The sequence below is a fragment of the Oncorhynchus gorbuscha genome, linkage group LG09 (assembly GCF_021184085.1).
Source record: "Oncorhynchus gorbuscha isolate QuinsamMale2020 ecotype Even-year linkage group LG09, OgorEven_v1.0, whole genome shotgun sequence".
In the NCBI taxonomy this organism is placed as follows: Eukaryota; Metazoa; Chordata; class Actinopteri; order Salmoniformes; family Salmonidae; genus Oncorhynchus; species Oncorhynchus gorbuscha.
In genome coordinates this window covers 69,565,438-69,589,295 of record NC_060181.1, presented here as the reverse complement: position 1 = coordinate 69,589,295, position 23,858 = coordinate 69,565,438, and the positions used below count along the sequence as shown (strand labels likewise).

Genomic DNA, 23,858 nt, shown 5'->3' with positions numbered 1-23,858 from the left:
GCAGTCATTTGAAAGAGTATTTCAGCGAGACAACTCAAAGGCAGAATCCATTAACGCCAAGATAATGGATTCTCTGCCCTTGACAGTCAACCGTTCTCTGTCGTGGATGATGTTGGCTTTCGTCGACTGGTCGAGCACCTCGAGCCACTGTACATACTACCAAGTAGGCGTTATTTTTCAGATGTTTCCCTACCAGAGTTACACAGTATTGCTGAAACGCACATCCATGAGCTACTTGCTACAGTAATAGCGTCACTGACATTTAGACCAGCGATGTCAGCCCCATGAGCATGCTGAGTCTGACAGCACAGTGGGTCGACGAGGATTTCCTACTGGAAAGCCGTATTGCATGCTCAAGAATGTGCTGGTTCTCATACCGCTGCTGCCATTTCAATGGCATTTGAGATGTTTGAAACATGAACACAATCCTAGCTCCATTCGAACAACTGACTCGAGAAATAAGCTCACCAACAGAGTCTGCAGCAGACGTGATACCCTCTGTCATGGCATTGAAACGCCTGCTCAACAAAACTGCCGACACAGACCGCGGGGTTAAAACTTGCAAAAGCACTCTACTAGAGGCTGTGAACAAGCGATTTGGTGGCATTCTCACTGAGCCTCTTTACTCTGTCGTCACCATGCTCAATGCTAAATACAAGGACCGCTACTTCGATGCAGACAAGAAACAGGGTTTATGTGAAATGTCACAGACACAGCTGGACAAGATGGAAACGGACACAGTGACAGTGCACGCCGAGGACAGACAGAGCTGTAACTCCACTGCTTGTCATGTATGATGAAATCCTGGATGAGAATGAAACAACTGAACAATGAAACAGCACAGCAAGTAAGTGAAATAAATAGGTTTTGATTATGTTTTACTGGTAATGTGGATGTTATGTAAATGCCCAAAAAATACCTTTTCGGTCAGTGTGTGTGTGTGTGCGTGTGTGTGTGTTTCAACTATTTAACTGTACTAGAATGCTTAAAAGGCCGCTACAATTTTAAATATCAGTTAATAGGTATCAGGTTTTTTGGCAAGGAAAATATCAGGTAAAGGCCAAAAAGGTCATATCCCTAATCCCAAGCTATGTTTCCATTAAATTGTCCAGTGATTTTTTTGTCGACATTTAGAAAGTTTGCATAGAAAATAAATGCGACAATTGCCTGCTGCGGTCTTCCATTTAACTAACTTGTGTCGATAAAAACAGTTGGACGTAATGACATCACACCTAGATAAAAATGAAGTGGTTACAGTGTTTCCATTACCAATTTAGGCAAAATGAGCATTAATAAAATTGGTGACAGCCTGTATGCCCTTCCACCTATCTGTTTCATGTCTCAGGGAGCTCGACAAAGCCAGCATGGATAGAATGCAATAATTGATATATTCTAATCATTTTCATGTGCCAAAGCATCACCACGGTTCATGCTATGATGAATCTTGTACTCCTGTAGATAATTGGATGGTGAAACTTGCATCCAGCCAACCAGAAAAGCAAGATGAAGCAATTCAGATATTATTGAAAGTTCAGGAAAAGGAGGACCGAGCACGCCCCCTTTCTCATTGACAGGGCTATAGTGGAGCAGGTTGAGAGCATCAAGTTCCTTCGTGTCCACATCACCAACAAACTATCATGGTTAAGGTGATACAGAGGCTAGTGCGTACAGCCCAGTACATCACTGGGGCCAAGCTTCCTGCCATCCAGGACCTCTATACCAGGCTGTGTCAGTGGAAGGCCCTAAGAATTGCCAAAGACTCCAGTCACTCTTTCATAGACTGTTCTCTCTGCTACAACACAGCAAGAGGTACCGGAGTGCCAAGTCTAGGTCCAAAAGACAACTTAACAGCTTCTAACCCCAAGCCATAAGACTGCTGAAAAGCTAATCAAATGGCAACCCAGACTATTTGCATCGACACCCCCTTTTTTTTACGCTGCTGCTGTTCGCTGTATATTATCTATGCATAGTCATTTTACCCCTACTGTACCTAAATGTAGATATTACCTCGACTAACCTGTACCCCCGCGCATTATACCCCCGTACATATTAACTCGACTAACCTGTATCCCGGCACATTGACTCGGTACCGGTACCGGCTGTATATAGCCTCGTTATTGTTATTTTATTGTAACTTTTATTTTTTTACTTTAGTTTATTTAGTAAATTATTTCTTAACTCTTTATTTTATTAAAACTGCATTGTTGATTAGGGCTTGTAAGTAAGCATTTCACGGTAAGGTCTACTACACCTGTTGTATTCGGAGCATGTGACAAATAAAATTTGATTTGAAGTCAGGACAATCTGTGTCCTGCAAAGACATTTTTTTGTAGTTGAAAAAAAATGTATTTTGAAAGCAGTAGGGCATTTAGAATGAAATGTGGAGTTGAGCTTTATGGCAGGGATACTGTATATAATGACGAGATGGTCTCGTCTCCACCTAAAAATAGGAGTTGTTCCATTGTTGGGAAGGCAGGCGGTCTGCAATTGTTGCAACTCCTATTACTAGCCTGTTCAAACTATCTTTCGTATCGCCTGAGGTCCCCAAAGATTGGATACCTGCCGCGGTCATCCCACTCTTCAAAGGGGGAGACACTCTAGACAAAAACTGTTACAGACCTATATCTATCCTACCCTGCCTTTCTAAGGTCTTCAAAAGCCAAGTTAACAAACAGATCACCGACCATTTCAAATCCCACCGTACCTTCTCCTCTATGCAATCTGGTTTCCGAGCTGGTCATGGGTGCACCTCAGCCATGCTCAAGGTCCTAAACGATATCATAACCTCCATCAATAAAAGACAATACTGTACAGCCGTCTTCATCGACCTGGCCAAGGCTTTTGACTCTGTCAATCACCACATTCTTATCAGCAGACTCAACAGCCTTGGATTCTCAAATGACTGCCTCGCCTGGTTGACCAACTACTTCTCAGACAGAGATCAGTGTGTCAAATCGGAGGGCCTGTTGTCTGGATCTCTGGCAGTCTCTATGGGGGTGCCACAGGGTTCGATCCTTGGGCCGACTCTTTTCTCTGTATACATCAATGATGTTGCTCTTGCTGCTGGTGATTCTCTGATCCACCTCTATGCAGACAACGCCATTCTGTATACTTCTGGCCCTTCTTTCGACATTGTGTTAACTAACCTCCAGACAAGCTTCAATGTCATACAGCTCTCCTTCCGTGGCCTCCAACTGCTCTTAAATGCAAGTAAAAATAAATGCATGCTCCTCAACCGATCACTGCCCACACCTGCTCGCCCGTCTAGCATCACTACTCTGGACAGTTCTGACTTAGAATACGTGGACATCTACAAATACCTAGGTGTCTGGTTACCGATCCGTAACTTTGGCGATGTCATTTACAAAATAGCCTCCAAAACTCTACTCAGCAAATTGGATGCAGTCTATCACACAATATTTATTTTTGCTCCTTTCCACCCCAAAAACTATTACAATATGGGGATGAGGTAGTTGGATGGGCTATTTACAGGTGGGCTATGTACAGGTGCAATGATCTGTAAGCTGCTCTGACAGCTGATGCTTAAAGTTTGTGAGGGAGATATGAGTCTCCAGCTTCAGTGATTTTTGCAATTCCTTCCAGTCATTGGCAGCAGAGAACTGGAAGGAAAGGAGGCAATGAATTGGCTGTCTGCTTACTGCTTTGCTTTATATTGGCTAGGTCACAGTTGTAAATGAGAACTTGTCCTGGCCTACCTGGATAAATAAAAGTGAACATTTAAAGAAAGAAAATCTGTCTGCTCATTGGTCTGCTTATCAGTGTATTTCCGCTTGGACAGATTTTGATGGGAGTGGACCATCTCACTTAGCCTCTTGCTCTCTGTTTATAGTTAGGCATACGTGTCGACAATCCACCTAACGATAGCCATCCTCTGGTTAGTCTTTTGGTTATGTATGACACTGGGTGAGTAATGTGACTCCTGAACTCACTTCCACTGGTGTTGTCCGATCTGCTGCTTTTAGGGGCGGGCCTTTCACACTGTGTCCCTGCCCAATTGGCTGAGCACCTGGAACAGACCAATCAGAGATGAGAAAATCAACCATAGTCCTTAGCGCTCTCTACCTTAATCCCCACATAGAAAGATCACTATAGGAATAAAGGAGACACTAAACCATGGATAAAAATATTACAGATTTACTCGAGTAGATTAGATATAAAGAACACAGAAGACATCTATATTTTGTGAGGAGTAGATAACATACTGATTAACATGATAAATATTCAGCAAAAAACTATGAGAAAACAAGGAGTCATCTGGTTTGCTGTTTGGATGGTATCCAATGGGAGTGATGAATGACCCTAGTTAGAGGAGATGATTTCCAATTGGACATGATTGACGCTGATGTGTCTGTAAAGCATGAGTGATCTGATGGCTGCAACTGGATGGTGACGGAAGGTGTGAAATTATACTAAATTACATGCATTCCATGAATCAGGAATAAGAATGAGAATAGCATCACACACATACAAACAATGAATCATTCCCCCATAGAAAGAATGTCACAGCATGGACAATCCTGAATTTTAATGGGAAAAAGATCAAATACAATGTTGTTAGGGAAAATACTAGGTAAGATCTTATGAACAGAAAATTGTTTTTTTAATCTAATCTACAACACAACCATTGACATGCTGTCGAATGCACTTATTTCATAACTAAATACTATGCAACTCAAAGTTAAAGGTCCACGTTTTCTTGTCTCCAAATTCACATTGCAAAATTAGTCATCATACATGCAGGTCACAACAGGTCCCCTATATTCACATGTCACGTCACATCACATCATCTCTTTAATGTTACTCGAAGGGCATGTCAGCTCGGGCTGAATGAGATGTGGATGGTTAGCAGTGAGTTAAAGAGGGAGTAGGTACTGTATTATAGTGGGAAAAGTGTTATATTGACCATCACACTGGCTGAAATGGAACTGAATGACGAGAGGGCGGGGTGGTGAGACCTCTGGAACAGCCACAGGAAGTGAGGAAGGGACCTACTTGCAGCGTGGTTTGTTAAGGGCAGTGATAGTGCACATCCCGTCATTCTGACAGAAGTAATCACATGGGTTGGCCAGCTCATCACAACGTTGGTTCTTGAACCCTGACGTGCAGCTGTAAAACAGTGTGGTGGTGTGATTTTGATAAATACGACCAACCCTTCAACATGGCAACAAACAAAATATGACAGATTTGTTCCAAAATATTTTAATTGATTCGTCTCTTGGTAAACTTTCATGTTTCTATCATTCATGCAAAAAATGTTTTACTAAAACTAAACTAGAAACCTTATGGTTAGCTAAACCAGAGACAACCACATCCATTGAGGCAAAAAATATGTTATCAATTCACACTATGCTTATTTACAGTATTTCTCAAAAATGAACAGAACATTGTTAATACAGAAAAATGAACAGAACATTGTTAATACAGAAAAATGAACAGAACATTGTTAATACAGAAAAATGAACAGAACATTGTTAATACAGAAAAATGAACAGAACATTGTTAATACAGAAAATGAACCGAACATTGTTAATACAGAAAATGAACCGAACATTGTTAATACAGAAAAATGAACAGAACATTGTTAATACAGATAAATGAACCGAACATTGTTAATTAAAAAAACAACAGAAACAAGCAAATGCAGATTATTTATGAACATGTTGATCTTGATAAACAGTCTGTGCCCTGTGAATTCATCAAAACGATTATTAAGCCCACTTTATGTTTATATACACTGATTATATTTACTGGCGGAACACATTGATGACTTTTGAAAATCCCTTAGACCTTTAAGACAGTTATCTGAAAATTACCATCTCAATGAGGATTCTTCTGCCCGTGGAGTTTCTCGGGTGGCTTGGATATGATATTAATTTACTCTGTTATAGTTTAAGGTCAAACATTATGATTTCTTGACACAGACGTATCCATCATCTAACCTAATCTCTATGCCTCGCAGCCAATGAATAAACCACATTATCAAGATCTGTTAACCTCGTGGAAAATGAGATGGGATCATTTGCATAGAAATTGATTCTATCCCTTGAATCTTGCCAGTCATGGCCACAAATTTCATTTTAACTACAATGGACAATGGGGGCAGTAAAATAGATCGTTCAAGCAACAAGGTTTCCCTTTTCAGAGGGATTTCCAATCATCTCCGTGGGGAGGTCTTTAACATTGAACCACACCTGATTATAACAGAGCTGAAATTCATCTTTGTGGATCACCAGAACTGCAGAGTATACATTCTCTTGGATGATTCCCACAGGTCTCTGGAGCCAACCTATTGTCCTCTACCAGTCATTGCCACAGAGTTTCTGCTGCTCATTACTTGTATAACCCACTCCTTATCACTGAAGATCAAAATAGTGTATACGCTTTCTCCTGAAGCCTACCACAGAGTGGAGACACAATGACAAATGAACAGTGTGATACGTTCTGAACAGTAACGTTTCAGTAGTTTAAGTTTGTGGTTACTTTCTGTAGCTGTACCCCATGCAGAGCTTCCTTTCTTCTACACTGCCGTAGAGGGTTAGCTTTTTAAAGATCTATACCCACATCAAAGCCCCTCATGTAGAGGCAGATGTGACTCATTATCTTATTGAGCCATATCATCCTGTCTCTTGCTGTGACATGGCCAGCGCCCACTGGTGTCAAACACTCTCTCTACTTAGGATCTTAGCCCTGTGTTAAAAATACAGAAAACTCCCCTACTCCACCACCACCTTCAAAAATCAATCATGAGAATAGAAGCCCAAGGAGATGTGGTTCCCCTTCAGGCCGCCCTGTTTGGCATAACTGAATGGCATAACTGAATGGCAATGAAGATTAAAATAAGAATAGAGAAAACTTTCCTAGGCTATTGTTATTCCAGGCTATGGCTAGTAGGTAGTTACTGTACTTACTGACAGAAGGGCAGATTGGTGTCAGGGTCCAGGTGACAGGTACCTCCGTTGTAACAGTATCCGTCACATAGCTGACAGCTGGGTGCCATCCTGCCATTAGTACAGCTGAAGGAAAACAGAGGAAAGCTGCTGTCACTGAGTGGCCCACAATTTCTGTCTTTCTTTCATTGTTTGAGTTTGCAAGACTACTGATTGATAACCTATTTTCTGTGTAAACGGTATTGAAAAATGTGAAGCTGTGGAATGTTAATGCATTATAACCATAGAAAATACAATACATGGAAGACGTTCAACTACAGTACATCAAGCATTAGCTCTAAGGAGTTAACCCAACATAGAATATAAAGTAATGTTGTGAGATGCTAACAACTTACTTGCAGACCACATCTCCTGTGTCATCGTTGACGAGGCAAGGTGCTCCATGGCACCTCAGGCACTTGTCCACCTCACACTTGTTGCCCTCGTATTTGGCTGGACACACGCACTCTACATGGCCACTACTGGACAATGTACAGGCCTTGGAGTTTACACAGTAGTGGTGGCAGATGTCTGTCAGAAGAGAGAGAGACCAGAAAAAGAGAGAGAGGAGAGAGAGGTGCATTTCATATTAAGCAAATGGGAGAATAGTTGATTTGATAACATTTTTACAGGCCTTTAATGAGAATGAATTATCTGTATCAAATGGCATCTCGTTCATAGATGAAAACGTATCACCCCTTGGGCAAGTTACAGTAGAAACTCAGTAATGGCGTCAGTTGAAATTGTTTTCCCCACAATTTATAATGACAAAGCCAACATAAGGGAGGGAAATATTTTATCAGTGCAGCACAGAAACCCCCAAAGGTTGTTTAGAGTGGCATTTAGAATTACTCTATCGCCCCCACATGGTATTTGTAGCTATGAAATGCCCTTTCTGGAATAAAACCCCCCAAAAACAATTCATTGTTTGATTTAATATTTATTGTTGTCGTTGGAACCTTAAATATGCAAAACTAAAAATATATCAGATTTCTAGAGAGTGTGACTGAATATAAATGGTCAGCTACTGTTGTTTATTCATGTTCTTTAGTGATCTTGGGAATGCTACAGGGTAGGTTGATACGGATTGTGTTAAGGTCAGATGTTTATGTGTAGTTTGTTGCTATTGCTGGTGGATTGGCCTATGGTCGGAAATACATTACATGATTTTAAGGGGGGGGGGGCTGTGCTCCTCATAACACATCAGTGGCTCTCCATGGGACTTGAAATATATATTTGGGACCCTCGAAAAATATATTTGACCTCAGGCACCCTCAAGGGACATTAAGCACCCCCAAGAGTCCATACGTAATTGGATCCCTTTACTCACGGTAAAGACAGCGGTCTCCAGTATACTCTGCCATGCAGCGGCACACCGGCTGGTTCCCTAGGCTGACATCACAGGTACCACCATTCAGACAGTAGTAATCACACACCCGCTTCTCACAGAACGGACCTGTAAACCCTACAGGGCACCGACACGTTGGCTTCCCTGGAGGGATGGAGGGAGGAGAGGATTGAGAGTTTGGCTAACAATTCCATTTACATTGTTTATTACAAAGATACTATAACTCAAGTGTTGAGGATGTGCGTGTTTGTTCCCAAAGTTGACTATCAAGTATCTGAAAAATCCAAGATAAAAGGTCCTTAATAACACAAGGACCCTGGAGGTCAGAGAGAAATATTTCCAGTCCTTTAATTGATAAAAGTGGGTGCCTCCAGAGAGACCTGTTCTCTTCCATCACCAAACTGGGGTTCTTGAGGAAAGACATTAACAATAAGCTCTCCCAAGCTCTGCTTCCATCGCTCATTTTGAACAATACTCCCCAAGCCTGGGGATGTGTGCTCAACACAGCGAAACCTCTTACTTTATGAAAAAACTCTCAGTCTTCTAGCATGGATGAACAGCACACAGAATAGTCAGTGACTGTATGCCCAGCAGCGGAACAAATGTCCCATCACTTTGTTTCACTCCTCTTCGACTGCATTGGCCATAAATGAGGGTACCATTCGTCATACAATACAGATCATATAATACTGACTGGGCTGGTGAACCAAACAAGATTGAGAAACCCTGCCTCCAACTCTCCAACTAATTTAAAATCCTGCTGTGATACTCACTTCGTTTCGATCACATATTTGTCTCTTAAAAACAGAATGTTATTACATATCACTGACACATATCAGGCATCTGTCTAGCTCATTAGCCAAATGCTGCTGTCATAATACAAAGGCTGACAGCTTGAAGTCAATTGACTGAGGACACCAACATGTTCTCAACATATTATTCCCAAGCTATCAAATTCCCCCTGGGCAAGATGACACATTTATTACGAGAAGAGATGAGGAAATATATGTTTTAAGGGCAAACATTTCACTTCCCAGACTAAACGATTCAAATCAAAAGTTGTAGGCCAGTCTCTGAATACCTTATCTACCCCCAGTAATGACAGGAGCATTAAAACTACTCTGACTGTTCAATTACAGTTTTTATGCATGTGTTAGCATTCAACACTCAGCTACTATATTTAGCACACTCTCTAAAATTGTCTTTTATCATTTTCAAGGTTTACAAAACCATGAAGCGATTTCACATTTTCACGAATCTTCACAAATAATTGTAACAGTCAGAAAAACCACAGCAATCCAAATGTATCTCTCTCTATGGGTAATTGCTCTTGTGAGTCCACACAGTCCATCATTTCTAAGAGACTGATATGTTGTGAATAATTGCCCTCTTGCATGCATTATGTAATCGATGGACTGGTTTTTAGCAGGGAGACGAAGTAAAACTCAAGTGCTCGGCACTATTTTAGTTTATCCATGTTTAGTGGATGTTAAGTGGCAAACTAACAATGAGACAAATTGTCAAATGTGTGTATAAATACATGTAACGACAAAAGAAAAAGCTGGAAAACAAAGTTTATTTTTGTCCTCTGAAGAGGGGAGAAGAACAGGCCAATGATAATAAATATATGAATAATAATAATAATAATAATATGAGACATGATCGGTTCAGTTATTAACACATCTTTTCACTATTATGCTTCATGCTTATTCTACCTATATCACTCAATCAATGTTGTAAGACTGTTTGTAGCACAAGCGCCTTTAGATACTGACCAGTCACAACAACCCAGAGAGTTCTTAACGACTTAACTACTTTTGAGTAAAGACCTGTGGGCACATAACGCCTTATGTCAACCCTGCTCTGATCAATCCATACATTTTTCTACCAATCAATATATGGATTTTAACAGCAGACTCACCCAGGGGTGAGCCCATGCAGGTGCCTCCGTTGAAGCAGTAGTCGGTGCAGTGGTTGACCTCACAGCGTTCTCCAGAGAAGTCAGGCCAGCAGTAGCAGCGCCAGTCCCCCTTCTCATTGGCCAGGCAACGGCCGCCGTTCTCACACGGTGGCCGGCACAGCTCGCCTATAATAAATACAACACCAATGCACAGCATGTTCATTATGCTGAACTTGTGGACAGGTTTTCTGAAGTACCTTCTAAACTATGAATCATCATCAGTGTCATTTAGCTGGGCCAGGAGAAAGAGCATGATACAGGACAAGCATGTCATCTTATGTTATTATTTCAAAACATGCACTTCCACATTCAAGTCTTATTTTGAAGTACACAAAATGCTGAGCGATTCAGAGAGATTTGACTTCATTCATTTGCATTGGCCAAGTGCCATCTCAGCTGGATTGTCTACTGTAGCAGTTTTAGAGGTGATATTACGTTGGCAGGCAGTAAGTGAAGTTTAGGCAGGGGTCTTGAATATACCTGAGATGTTGACATCACTGCAGGAGCCGTTGATCAGTACCTTCCCTTCTGGACAAGTGCAGGTGGCACCCATTGGGTTCAGCAGACACATGAAGTCACAGTTCATTCTCAGGCATGGGTTGACCGCTGCAACAAGACAAGAGGTAAACGGTAGCCGAAGCATCAATACAGCCGTCAAACAAAACACATTCATGTCTTTACTATTCTTCGATTAAACATTTTCTAAATTGTATATTTGACAACATAGAGAGGGAAGAGGCTAAACCTTATGAATTAGTTCATACTATCCACAAATGTATTGCTATTCAAAATCAATAAGAGACATGATCCACATTCCACTCAATGCCTAGTCCTAGAGGATTACTATGCCCTGTTAGCAAACACTACTTCAATATGCACAACATCAGCAGTATGCTGCCATTTTGCTATAATAAGTCAATTGAAGTGTTTGGGGATCCAATGAAACAGAAAAAAAACAATTACACAGATTTGTTGTGTTCGGGTTACAGGAATCATTGTAAATCAAAGCTAACGAAAGAAGAGGGCGTCAGTGTGTTTCACTGAAGACTACAAACCAACACTCATGGTCTTTCTGTTCTGCAAGATGTGCAGTAAATGTTACTGCCCAAAGAGTAGGCTACATGGCTGGACTGAGTCTTTGGAGAACGGTTCAGCTGCCCTTTACTGAAGAAAACCCAAAGCCAAGACAGATATGTCCGATGCTCCATAAACATTAACAATACACAGATAATTAAATAGCAACCAAGTAGAGAAGCAGAGAACGTGAAATATATTGGTCCTATCATGGGAAATGAGATGACTCTCATGTCCCACACTTGAGAAAATGAAAAACTAGCTCAAGACCACGATACACTCTTCCATTCAGAAGTTAGACCCACATAACCGTCTAGAATATCAACGCTACATTGTCGTCTTGTTTGTTACTGTAACATCATGTTTGTTACGCTGGCATCTACACTAGAAGGCCGTTCAGCTGCTATTATCAATATCCACATTACTCAACCCCGATCATTTCCCTGTATTACCCATGACCCTCATTAGCACTTGTATTCATTAAAATACCCACTGAAAATCAGTAGACTTGATTTATTTACCATCTTGCTGCTTGTATCGGTGGGAGATCATGACATTGGTCGTTTTCTCGAGACCCAAGTGGAGAAACTCCACAGGCTGTTTTCCATACTTGTGAACTTTGAAGACCTCGTGTTTTAGCCCAGTCCCGTAGATGTAGTCTTCAAATATGTCAATCCTGTATGGCTGGGATATTCCTGGAAACACAGCCGTGGAAACAGAATAAAGGCAGGTTGAAAAGAAGCATATGACCATGAACACTGTGTTGTAGTTTTAATGAGGGTTTGTAAATCCCAGGACAGTACTAGTAATTAGTAGGAAACCTAATCTGTGTGTAGTACTATACTACACCGATTGTTTAACAGCTTGCAATAGCCACACACACGCACACGCAGGCGCGCACACACACACACACTATTATTGTAGCAATCTTTTGATAAAATGTAGAGGAAATTAAACAAATGATCACATCAGTAGCTAGTATGTGCTTGGATAGTCAATCTTTGTTTTGTTCTCAGTGGTGGTGTTACCGTGTCTGTCCCTGATTGCCACCAGAGGGTCCGACCCATCCAATCTCACACTGCCTATCTCGGAGAGCTCAGGATCAGCCCAGTACAAACGTTGGTTAAAGTAATCGATGGCCAGACCTGGGGAGGATGAGAGGAAGAGATTTATTTTGCTTATGAATTGTGTAAAGATCAATATGGACGCCTTCATTCCAACAGCCCTCAGGTTCTAAACAGCGTTAGGCTGTGGATAGACTGCATAAATAGACAGTTATTTTATTTATCTCCGTAAGGTATCTCACTTTCTACACATTTGTCCGAAAGTCATTAACGTTAAATCATACTACAGGACATATACAGTATACCAGTATATTTGTATTTTCTTTTGATGACAGACTTTTGGTGTTATGCCCTACATTTCCCTTTTTATAAAATGATTTTCTATCATGTGTTTGACTGGATAAATGACCCAAGTTGTCATGGCGATTAAATGGGTGTGTGTTTTTCCACAGATGATAAATTCCCTCTACCTTGGCAGAGACAGTGCATGGGTCCCTTGCATTAAAGGAGGCCAAACCATCTTTTAAAAAGTAGATCAGCACTAAGTGTCTCCCCCAGGACCATCACAACAGGTTTGGTGTGTCAGACACATTCATTTACTTTTTTTCCATGGCCTTATTTTCAAACATATCTATCCTCTAGTCTACAACTAGCCTGGTCCCAGATCGGTTTGTACTGTCTTGCCAACTCCTATGGTCGTTGTCATTGCCAAGACTGCACAAACAGATCTGGGACTAGGCTAGTCTACAACATCCCGCCTCAATGAAAAGATTAAGTATGGACTTGCAGATTAATATGATCGTGTCCTGTAGATAGATACCTGTTGGTCTCCTGAGGTTCTTCTCCAAGAGGATCCTACGCATGGACCCATCCATAGCCGACTCCTCAATATGGGAATGATCACCGATTACTGTCCAGTACATCATCCTGTAGAAGATGCAAAGATAAGCATTTCCCGTTAGAAGTCCATAACGTAGTTTTTCTTAATTTTTACTATTCTCTACATTGTAGAATAATAGTGAATGCATCAAAACTATGAAATAACACATATGGAATCATGTAGTAACCCAAAAAGTGTTAAACAAATCCAAATATATTTTATATTTCAGATTTTTCAAAGTAGCCACCCTTTGCCTTGATGACAGATTTGCACTCTCCTAACCAGCTTCACCTGGAATGCTTTTCCAACAGTCCTAAAAAGTTCTCACATATATTATATTTGTGTGGCCGTGATCGAGCGCTGCCTGGAAAATGCCCTCCATTCACCTTTTATGGTAATAAAAATGTCCTCCCTCATTTGCTGTAAAATTTGGAGATGTTGAACTAGGCCATGATAATTCCTAAAAGAAAGTGCAATTATGACATTTCTGTTTGGGCAGAATGCTGCAGTGACTTTTCCAAACTAAAAATGCATGCTGCCTAGTAAGTGCCAAACACTGGCTCCACATTCTGGAAGATTGATTGTCCTTTAGAACCATTTAAGAGCTACAGCCCACAATTCCATGCAAAAGACACGATGTTCAATATTTTGTTTATCAATACATGATTGTGTCTCTATCTTCTGCCTTGATATATGCTCTGAAATTAAATAGGTTAGGCTATGATGTTACGCTCCTAATCGCACAGCAATACTGGAGCCAACCCATACTGTCACATAGGATTAGGTCTACTGTCAATACTACCGGTCTATTTAATTTGTAGCATGCTTGCCTATTGAATGAGCGATTGATAAATGGTGGCCTACTATTTGTTGTGTAGTGGGAATAATTTAAACCAGTTATGTCAGAAAATGAGAGAGACATGTCCTGCAATGTGATTATGAATTAGGCCTATTTAATAAAAGTGAAATACAAATATATTAGACAACATGCTGCTATGCAATCTCCTTACCAATGGCAAATGCATCTGTTTAATCATTAGGCCTATATATTTTTATTATCATTCCTGTGCATCAAACACCTCCCATTTCCCCCACCAAACAATAAGCATATTTGCTTGCAATACAGTTGATCAACCTTCTAGAAGTTGTGCGTACGCATGGTCAGTGTTGGGGAAGCTACTCTGAAAATATAATCAAGCTACCAATTACTTCACACTGGAAGCTACCCTTAGGAAAACATAGTTTACTTAACTAAAGTTACTTTTAAGCATCTCACTACATCCAAACTACTATGTGAAAAATTATTATATCTAAATCTGAAATGTCATAGACTACAAATTGCAAGAACAGATCACTCTGGAGTCAGATGTTAACAGAATGCGCAATTTAGCCTATTAAACACAACTATTTTTCAAGTGAAAATTAGGTGGGTCTGCTGCTGTGTCACGCCTTGGTCATTGTATTTTGTGTTTTCGTTATATATTTGGTCAGGCCAGGGTGTGACATGGGTTTATGTTATTGTATTTTCGTATTGGGGTTTGTAGTATTTGGGATCGCGGCTGATTAGGGGTGTTGTATAGGCTTGGCTGCCTGAGGCGGTTCTCAATCAGAGTCAGGTGATTCTCGTTGTCTCTGATTGGGAACCGTATTTAGGTAGCCTGGTTTCGCTTTGTATTTCATGGGTGATTGTTCCTGTCTCTGTGTAGTTTCACCAGATAGGCTGTAATAGGTTTCACATTCCGTTTGTTGTTTTTGTATATGTAATAGTTATTTCATGTATTGCGATCTCTTCATTAAAGACATGAGTAACCACTACGCTGCATTTCGGTCCAACTCTCTTTTGACAAACGAAGAACGCTATGTTACATGCTGGAAAATAAATACAATTCTTGCCAACTTTTGCAGGATAAAAAGCACCTTTGATAATGAGGCCCCTGGTCTTCATGGATAACGGGATTAAACACATCACTGTCTATACTTAAAGAATCCCTGGAATCCTTGTCTATACTTAAAGCTAAAAAAAATCAGTAAGAAAACAAATCTTGGATACAATCTTAGATGGATCTTTAAAAATTACACTGCTGTCTTCCTCCGGCAGAGTACCAAAATAATGACAAAGCAAAAAAGTATAAAGTGAAAACATAATGATGAAATTTGACATGGTCTGAAAAGAATGCCCTTACCCTCGGGTTGGGTTGACAGCAATGGCGTACGGCTCTCCTGCAATGTCAGTTATCAGACGGGTGCAATTTGGCCCTCTGAGCTGGCCCACATTTATAGAGTATCTGAGCTTAGTCCAGTGGGCTGTGTAATAGCTGAACCAGTGCATCCGAGAGTGGTCTGTCCAATAGATATTTCCTGTAATCCAGTCAGCAGACACATCCCTTGGTCTACGGAAGTCTGAACACTGCAAGGAAAATGAGAGCTTGTAAACATGAAATCGTGAAAATGACGAAGACTTCCAAGGTATTTGTATTACACATGGCAAATGACCTTGAAACTTCTAACATTCAGATGTGAAGAATTTTCTTAAAACTGTTGTCCATTGGTTTCTTTAGATGCACTCGCTATTCTGACCACTATCAAACGTGATACAGGTATGTCTACAGGTATGGTTTAGTAGTCTATGCTAAATGTGTAAGAAGTCTTACGTGTGATCCCATAATACTTTATGCCATGTTCCCAATGTGACAACAATGACTCAAACTTTAGAACAATGTACATCATGGTCTTAGAATAAGAGTATCTTCAAATGACATTGAAAGATGTCTGTAATTTATTTAAAAACATTGTGCTAGCTTTCTCCGACTTTGTCAGTAGGCATATCTACATCCGAGACATTCATTACATCCGAGACGTTCCTTACTTTAGGTCAAACAATAACTGGAAAAAGCGTGGCACCTTGCTAATGTTCTGTTCTCTTGCTCACACACATTAATAAGATATGTGACTGTATGAGTTATACATTTAATCTTCAAGCGCTCACTGCTGTGTTCAAGCTCTCATTGCTATAATCATTCTATAATTCATTGTCCTCAAATGCAATAACCAAGACATAATGTAGCTTCAATGGCTTTAGAAAAGAAAGAATCATGCATATCTTGTAATGGGCTACTTAATACTGTAGATACCCTGTCAATATCAGCACATGGATATTTAATGTACAAATCGTACATTCAATAACACAGTAAAAAGTAAAGTAGACTTTCCAACCACACCTTTGGAGATACTTACTATGTTTCCAACATTAGTTTTACTTTGACTCTTGTCTAGGATTTCTTTGTAAAAAAGTCCACCAGGGTTAAACTGTGTAGCCCAGATAAACTTTTGTTGGTGTAACAGAGCATCCATCCCAATAATGCGGGCATTGTCCTCGATGCGAGTGAGGAATTTGTGTCCATGGCTCTGGTTAAATGGATACACAAAACTTCGGATTTCAGTGTCATTAGCTATGTAGAGCACTCGATCTTCTGGTCCTGCCCGTTGTTGAGTTATTAATATGCAAAGAAAATGAAAAGTGGCTCAATTCCATTTGGGGTTTTAAACAACAATTTTACAGCATAATTCCATTTACAGAAGCAAAGTATCCTCTAATATATGTAATCAAGTCATTATTCATATATAAACATTATGGGGTAGTTTCCTGGACACAGATTAAGCCTAGTCCTGGACTAAAAGGCAAGTCCAATAGAGAATCTCCATTGAAAGTGCTTTTTATTCCAGAACTAGGCTTAATCTGTGTCCAGGAAACCGACATGTTCCTTTATTATCAGGATAATAATACATAATCACATAGCAACAAGACCAGTCATTTATTATTACTACTACCCATGGTGCCAATCAGTAGGAATAGTGGGATAGATGAATATGTATCACAACGCAGTGTATCACAGTGGGGTATACACCCGTAACATTAACACTTTAGTAGAAAGTTGTGGAATATTATTAATCCATTATTAATATAATCCTTATTGGTCACATCAGAAACAGATGCAGACTCCGTTATTATACTCCTGAAATGTTTAAATGGCTGGTTTTGTATGCATTCAGTGTTACTTATACAATACTGCCATCTTAATGTAAAGTTCATCCTAATAAAATACCAAAAATACCAAATCTGAATACTATGACAGTATATTTACAAGAGTGCTAAGGGTACAGTACTGTATGGGAGTACAGTGTTACCTTAATAGCTATTGAATAAAACTATTCAATTCAAATAAAGGGTATACAATATTCAATAAAATGTTGCATTTTATGGAAATACATACTATACTTAAGTTTATACTAAAGTTTTAATTTATTTAGCAACAAATAACATCTCTATTGAAACAATCATAGTATAAGATACACATCAAGGTCTATGATAGTTCAATGGTCTTCAGTTAGCACATACAGTACAGTAATAAAATGGTCCATACCTTTTACTATACAGTTTCCATTGATTTCCTTAAAATTCCTGTCACAAGTACACTTGTAGGATCCTTTAGTGTTTGTACAATAGTGAGCACACATGTCAAACCCAAGACACTCATTGATTTCTGAGGAGAAAAAATAAAAATCAGTCAGTTACCAAGCTGTGAGGATATCTATTGTATATTCTAGTTGAGTAAAAACAATATATACATTTCAAGATTGGTGGCTTATGGTAGAGAAATGAACATTCAATTATCTGGCAACAGCACTGGTAGACATTCCAGTCAGCTACTATAAACACTATAAACACCTACTTGGAAAGCCATGTTATGTATATTGTTCATCATCCACAGCTGCATTATGTACATGATATCTAACCACATTAGTTACATTAGTTACATTTTATAATTCCATTATTACATTAAACATTCTGTCCAATTGAACAATGAGGAGAAAGAGGTCATACGCTACCTTCACACTGGCCAGTCTTTAGATTTCTCCTAAAGCCAGATTTACAATGACATATTGAACTTGTGTTTGTCTGATTGCAAATTGCATCCTCCCCACATGGGTTCGACTTCTTTCCACATACGTCTCCATGGGAAACTACAATTGAAAACAACACTTTGATTGCACATGAAAACACATTCCTAAACATTGTACATGCTTGCAAAAAGTTGCTCCATTGATGTGTGGAAGCCAAGAGAACAACTTTCACCGGACAGAAACACACACAGCAAATATGTTACTACCATAAATATTCTGACATCATTTAACCCTTGGATCTAGCAGAAGAGCCCTAGATTATCTCACACATTCAGTTCCTTCCTAGTGACATTTATTACTTCCATCTAAACAGCAGGATATGGATCTGTGTGACACACACGCACAGGCCTTGCAGTCCTGCTCGTCCGAGCCCCCGTCCCCACAGTCATTGAAGAGGTCACACTGCAGCTGGGCTGGGATGCAGCGCTGGGTACTGCAGGTGAACTCTGCCTTCCCACATGGCCTGGGTCGGCCAGACACCACCTCTGTTTTGGGACACACACAGGACCCAAACACACATCGGATAGAAAGACCGCATCGGCAACAGAGAATAAATTAATTTGCATGAAAGCACAGTTGGTGTTTTGAGATAGCTTTATAAAAATGCTGATAGTAGCCAAGAAGAAGAATGATGTGGCTTTGAGTTTCTAGGGATATTAAAGGAACTTGACTAATACAACGTTTTTGATGTAATTAGGAATAAAGTTAGATTGGAAAATCAACCTCCTTAGTTCAACATTCTTGATGAAGAAAAATGTAATGTTTGAACTGGTATAAACGCACCACATTCCTTCTCGTCCGAGTTATCCCCACAGTCATCCACCTTGTTACACACTTGGTCAGGGCGCAGACACACACGGTCATTTATACATCGGTGTGGCCGTGTAGGAGGACAAGGAAGTTTGGCTGGAGGGGAGAAGAAACACACAAGTATTCCAGACAGTCAAATAAACTTTAGTTAATTCAACACAGTCCACTCTACTCCATTCAACAAATTCAATTCTAGTCCATTCATCAGAGTTTTATCAACTCCTTCATAAAAAAAGACATTCATTTTCTTTAAGAAACTCTTTCAACCATGAATATTACCTTACATGAAATATGTAAGTAATAGCTAATAAAATATCCATCAAACACCTTTGAGAAAACATCTAAGTGAGAGACGTTATTTCAACCCACCACACATCTCTGTGTCCTCGTCTGAGTTGTCTCCACAGTCGTCCTTGCCATCACACACCCATGCGTGGAGTTTGCACAAGGTGTTGTTGCAAATGAACTCATCGGGACGGCAGAAGAAGATGCCTGCAATTACAGACTGAAGGTGAGCAGCACTGCCCATGGGCTTTCTTTCTTTCACAAGGTCGTCTTTTCAATTTCCTTCAAAACTTCATATTCAACAGCATTGTGCTAGCATTATAGTGTCTGAATGAAATAATGTTCTTGTTAGAGAAATGACCTTTGCTTGGCCAGAATAGGACTATTGTGTTGTACACCTTTCACAACAAACACATGGCTAGAGCGGTGGTTGCTACGCTACTAGCCATGTGTGAGTTCAAACCCCCCACTGATCGTGACATTCATTGCACTGTGAAAACTAGGCGGGCTGAAATTGATTATACCTAAGCTAAGAAGGAAGAACATATAATGTGTGTACCATATTGGCAGGCATGTGTTCTGTGTTAGTGTGTTCCAGTGAACATGCTCAACTCTGTCCCCATTTGCAATTTATTTGTTACATTTCTTATACAGGTAAGATGTCCTGCTAGAACATTCAGTGGCTGCATATGTTTCAGCTTGTGCCTTCCTCATTGTGTGTGTGTGTGTGTGTGTGTGTGTGTGTGTGTGTGTGTGTGTGTGTGTGTGTGTGTGTGTGTGTGTGTGTGTGTGTGTGTGTGTGTGTGTGTGTGTGTGTGTGTGTGTGTGTGTGTGTGTGTGTGTGTGTGTAACACCTGAAATGCATGTCTCTACTGTAGTAGGACATGTTGCCTGTGTATTAAGACAATTAAGATGGACCTGTATAGAAAACCAATAGTTTTCTAGCACACTGGCATGTTTAGTGAGTATGTCCAGCCCTGTTGTACCTTGACTGCAGTTCTCCTCGTCGCTATGGTCCACACAGTCAAAGATGTCGTCACAGCGCCATCTCCGTGGGATACAGTGGGCATGGTTCAGACACAGGAACTCGTCTTCCTTGCACTCCTTCACGCAGCCCGCCTGGCAACACATAACAGCATTATTAGATTATTGACATTAGATGTCAAACACAGATGAGACCTTACACTGGACACCAAAATATGTAGGGACCATCCGTACAAATAGGTATATATAATCTTTGCCGTATTAAAGGTCCAAAGCAGTAATTTTTATCTCAATATCAACTAATTTGTGGTTAACAATTAAGTACCTTACTGTGATTGTTTTCAATTAAAATAGTTAAAAAGAAACAAAAATGTATTCTTAGCAAAGAGCAATTTCTCAAGCAAGAATTTTGCTAGGACTGTCTGGGAGTTGTTTGAGTGGGGAGGGGAAAATTGAAACTAGCTCTTATTGGCAGATAGAGAGTTCTCAACCTTTCTTATTGGTCTATTAACTAATGTACCGCCTGCTGATGTCAGTCAGGCCAAAACTCTATCCCACTAAAACAGGCTGAAGTTTCAGGTTGCCTTTTCATAATGGTCTTACATTAAAAGGGCATTATAATTATTTTCACAATTTCACAGCATTATTCCAACCTCATAGTGTGGAAATATATATGAAACACAATAAAATCACTTTTGTTACTGCACTGGGCATTACTTACTGTAACTTTTTTGTAAATAAACAAAAAATGTGCAGTAAGTAAGTACAGATTGATTGATATAGATGAGTACCAAGCAGAGGCACACCCACCTCATCTGACCCATCCAGACAGTTGTCCTGTCCATCACATCTCAGACTGGCCGACACACACCCTCCACTGGCACACACATACTCATTTAAGGAGCAGGAGGGGAGCACTGGAAATACAAAAGATCAGAGACATAGAGCTTTATGAGTGTACACACTCTACCAAATAATAATACAACAGCCATCATTCACAGCATAAGTGGGGCTGGTTTGTACCTGCTCTGTACACTCATAAAGAAGGTTGCATGCTACATGTTAGCCTAGTGTAAAAAAAAAATACCTTTCTTTCCAAACCAGCAGTGCTGGACATTGGACAGATACTAGGTCTAAATATGATGTCTTCCCTCAGGCTAGGGCATGCTGTGTGCTGCCTGCTGCTGAATTAAGTGGTCTGAAACACACCCACACAATCATCACCACTGGGGCTCCAGATGAGGTTACACTGGCTAGCTACTGTACTGTAGTGGCTGCACTTCAGTAGAATACAAGGCATTTTCTGTTAGAATGGGAATGAGCCAATATCAATCCACTTACTGTCGGTAAAACACATGGCGTACTGATGCAGTAGCTACCTGCGGTGGCAGGTAGCCTAGTGTTGGGCCAGTAACTGAAAGATTGCTGGATCGAATCCCCGCGCTGACAAGGTAAAAATCAGTCGTTCTGCCCCTGAACAAGGCAGTTAACCCACTGTTCCTAGGCCATCATTGTAAATAATAATTTGCTCTTAACTGACTTGCCTAGTTAAAAAAAGGTCAAATAAAAATAAATAAATACAAAATGTATTAATTGGTTACAGAATTGGAACAGTATTTCATTACATGTCACATAGAAAGTAGCCTTGGCATTTCTCCTGCTAGTACCTTGTAGCTATCGTAAAGGGTCAAGCAACCCCCTCCACACCAACATTTCCTCATCTTACTCTACACCCCATTAAAAAGTCCAGAAAAACTATCTTTGTTCTGTTTTTTAACCAAATAATATCAACTACAACACTACCACAGGAGCTCTGCAGTGATTCTCAGCTTTTAAACAACTACTTAAATTTCACATTAAGAAAGTTTTGTTCCCTTCCGACCTCTAGTCTTTCTTGTATACTGTACCTGTTCCCTGGCAGTTTCTCTCGTCCTCTCCTGTCTTGCAGTCCTCCTGGCCATCACAAAGCCACTTGAGGGAGATGCAGAGGTTATTGAGACACTGAAACTGGTCCTCAGCACACCGAGCCTCACAGCCCTTCTATAGAGAGATATACAGAACAAGAAGCTGACATTTACATAAGGCTCATAAGAACACCACAGATGTTCTTATTCTTATACAGTAGGAACATCAGGTAATACTTTATTTGAAGGGTACCTACAGTACATAAGGACTTCATAGCACATTCATTACCCATACATAACACATTCATAGACTATGTTAACTCTTTACAGTGAGTGTTCATTGCCAGTTTATTAGGTTTTTGGTAAGAAATGTGGGGGGGAGGCAAGAAAAGTAGTTGTTTACAAGGGAAACCATGCATCGCTGACAAATGTTTACTTACTCTGTGAACTAAATATACAGTTTGACCCAGAAAGACAGCATTGGGACCACACACACAATAATGGATTAACAGAGGTTGCACATAGAGGGGATTATTCATACTATATACTGTAATTGCTGTGGAGGTATTTAACAGAGCAATAAATTACAAGGCATAATAAATGGGTAATTCCGTGCCTTTCACCTTGAATTAGCCATTCCACAATGGAGATATGAATATTTTCTAAGGATCGTCTCATTTTTCATGAATAGCTCACGCGTTAAAAAAATTCACATTCTGCAAAACAGGTCCACAAGTCCTATGCAAGGCTAGTTAAAGCAGTATTTTGAGTTAGTGAACCAGTTTGCATAATTATTTATACATTTGCATTTGCAAGAGCAGAAACATAAAATGTCTCTCTATTAGGACATTGTCAGCCTTAGTAGGCTATTCTCTCATGCGTTACAATAAATGTAATATTTAACAATTTGGATTCCATAATGCTATTAAATCATCAAGCCCGTTGTTGCATCTTCAATTCAATAATCATGCCGTTCAGAAGAAACTAAAACATACATGGATGTTTAGCCCTTAAAAATAAAGAAATAAACATGGGGGTAGGGTCAATTCACTCAAATCAGATTATTCAAGAATGGACAGACACGTGGTTGTGATTCACACAGTTTACAGGCTATAACATGCTATTTAAAGGCTGCTGTTAAATGACAACAGGGATCACTGACCTCGTCTGAATTATCATGGCAATCATAGTCTCCATCGCAGCGGAATCGAGCCGAGATGCAGTCCCCGTTAGCACAGGCAAAGTCCTTGTGGTTACAGGTCAATGGCTCTGAGTCAAGGGGAGAACAAGGTCATTACCACACTTGAAATAGAAATGAAGTAGGAGCCGCAATAGAAATGAAGTAGGAGCTGGCCCCCAAAAACGATACACTCTACCACCTACCGATAATTAGAATTGTTAAATGTTACCTGGATCTCTATCATATTTTACAAGGCTCTAGCACTCCCTAGCAAGTGGTGTCTGTTATAGACTATTTATAGTTATAGTCTAGGTTATATACACTTTTATACATATACAATAGTCTTGGAAAAGCAACCAATCTCTAAGAAAATACACACATGGGTCTTTATAAGAGGTGACATAAGAGAAGAGAATCCCCTAGACCCCTTTTACAGGAGATATCTCTTTAGCATTGCATG

General features: G+C 40.0%; 1 protein-coding gene across 1 annotated transcript in view; it reads right to left on the bottom strand.

The window, feature by feature from the left end:
* lrp1bb (low density lipoprotein receptor-related protein 1Bb) overlaps positions 1–23,858 on the bottom strand; it is a 433,776-nt gene that overhangs the window by 5,368 nt on the left and 404,550 nt on the right. Inside the window, exons 68-87 of the mRNA XM_046364065.1 lie at positions 23,381–23,487; positions 22,222–22,354; positions 21,125–21,231; positions 20,317–20,449; positions 19,415–19,537; positions 19,019–19,141; positions 18,580–18,720; positions 18,161–18,295; positions 17,695–17,814; positions 16,508–16,749; positions 15,457–15,680; positions 13,214–13,320; positions 12,358–12,474; positions 11,851–12,024; positions 10,736–10,861; positions 10,217–10,381; positions 8,278–8,439; positions 7,304–7,478; positions 6,930–7,034; positions 3,951–4,027 (exon numbers count right to left, since the gene is read on the bottom strand). Coding sequence (XP_046220021.1) covers positions 3,951–4,027; positions 6,930–7,034; positions 7,304–7,478; positions 8,278–8,439; positions 10,217–10,381; positions 10,736–10,861; positions 11,851–12,024; positions 12,358–12,474; positions 13,214–13,320; positions 15,457–15,680; positions 16,508–16,749; positions 17,695–17,814; positions 18,161–18,295; positions 18,580–18,720; positions 19,019–19,141; positions 19,415–19,537; positions 20,317–20,449; positions 21,125–21,231; positions 22,222–22,354; positions 23,381–23,487 — 2,796 coding nt within the window. The remainder of the gene's footprint in view (positions 1–3,950; positions 4,028–6,929; positions 7,035–7,303; positions 7,479–8,277; positions 8,440–10,216; positions 10,382–10,735; positions 10,862–11,850; positions 12,025–12,357; positions 12,475–13,213; positions 13,321–15,456; positions 15,681–16,507; positions 16,750–17,694; positions 17,815–18,160; positions 18,296–18,579; positions 18,721–19,018; positions 19,142–19,414; positions 19,538–20,316; positions 20,450–21,124; positions 21,232–22,221; positions 22,355–23,380; positions 23,488–23,858) is intronic.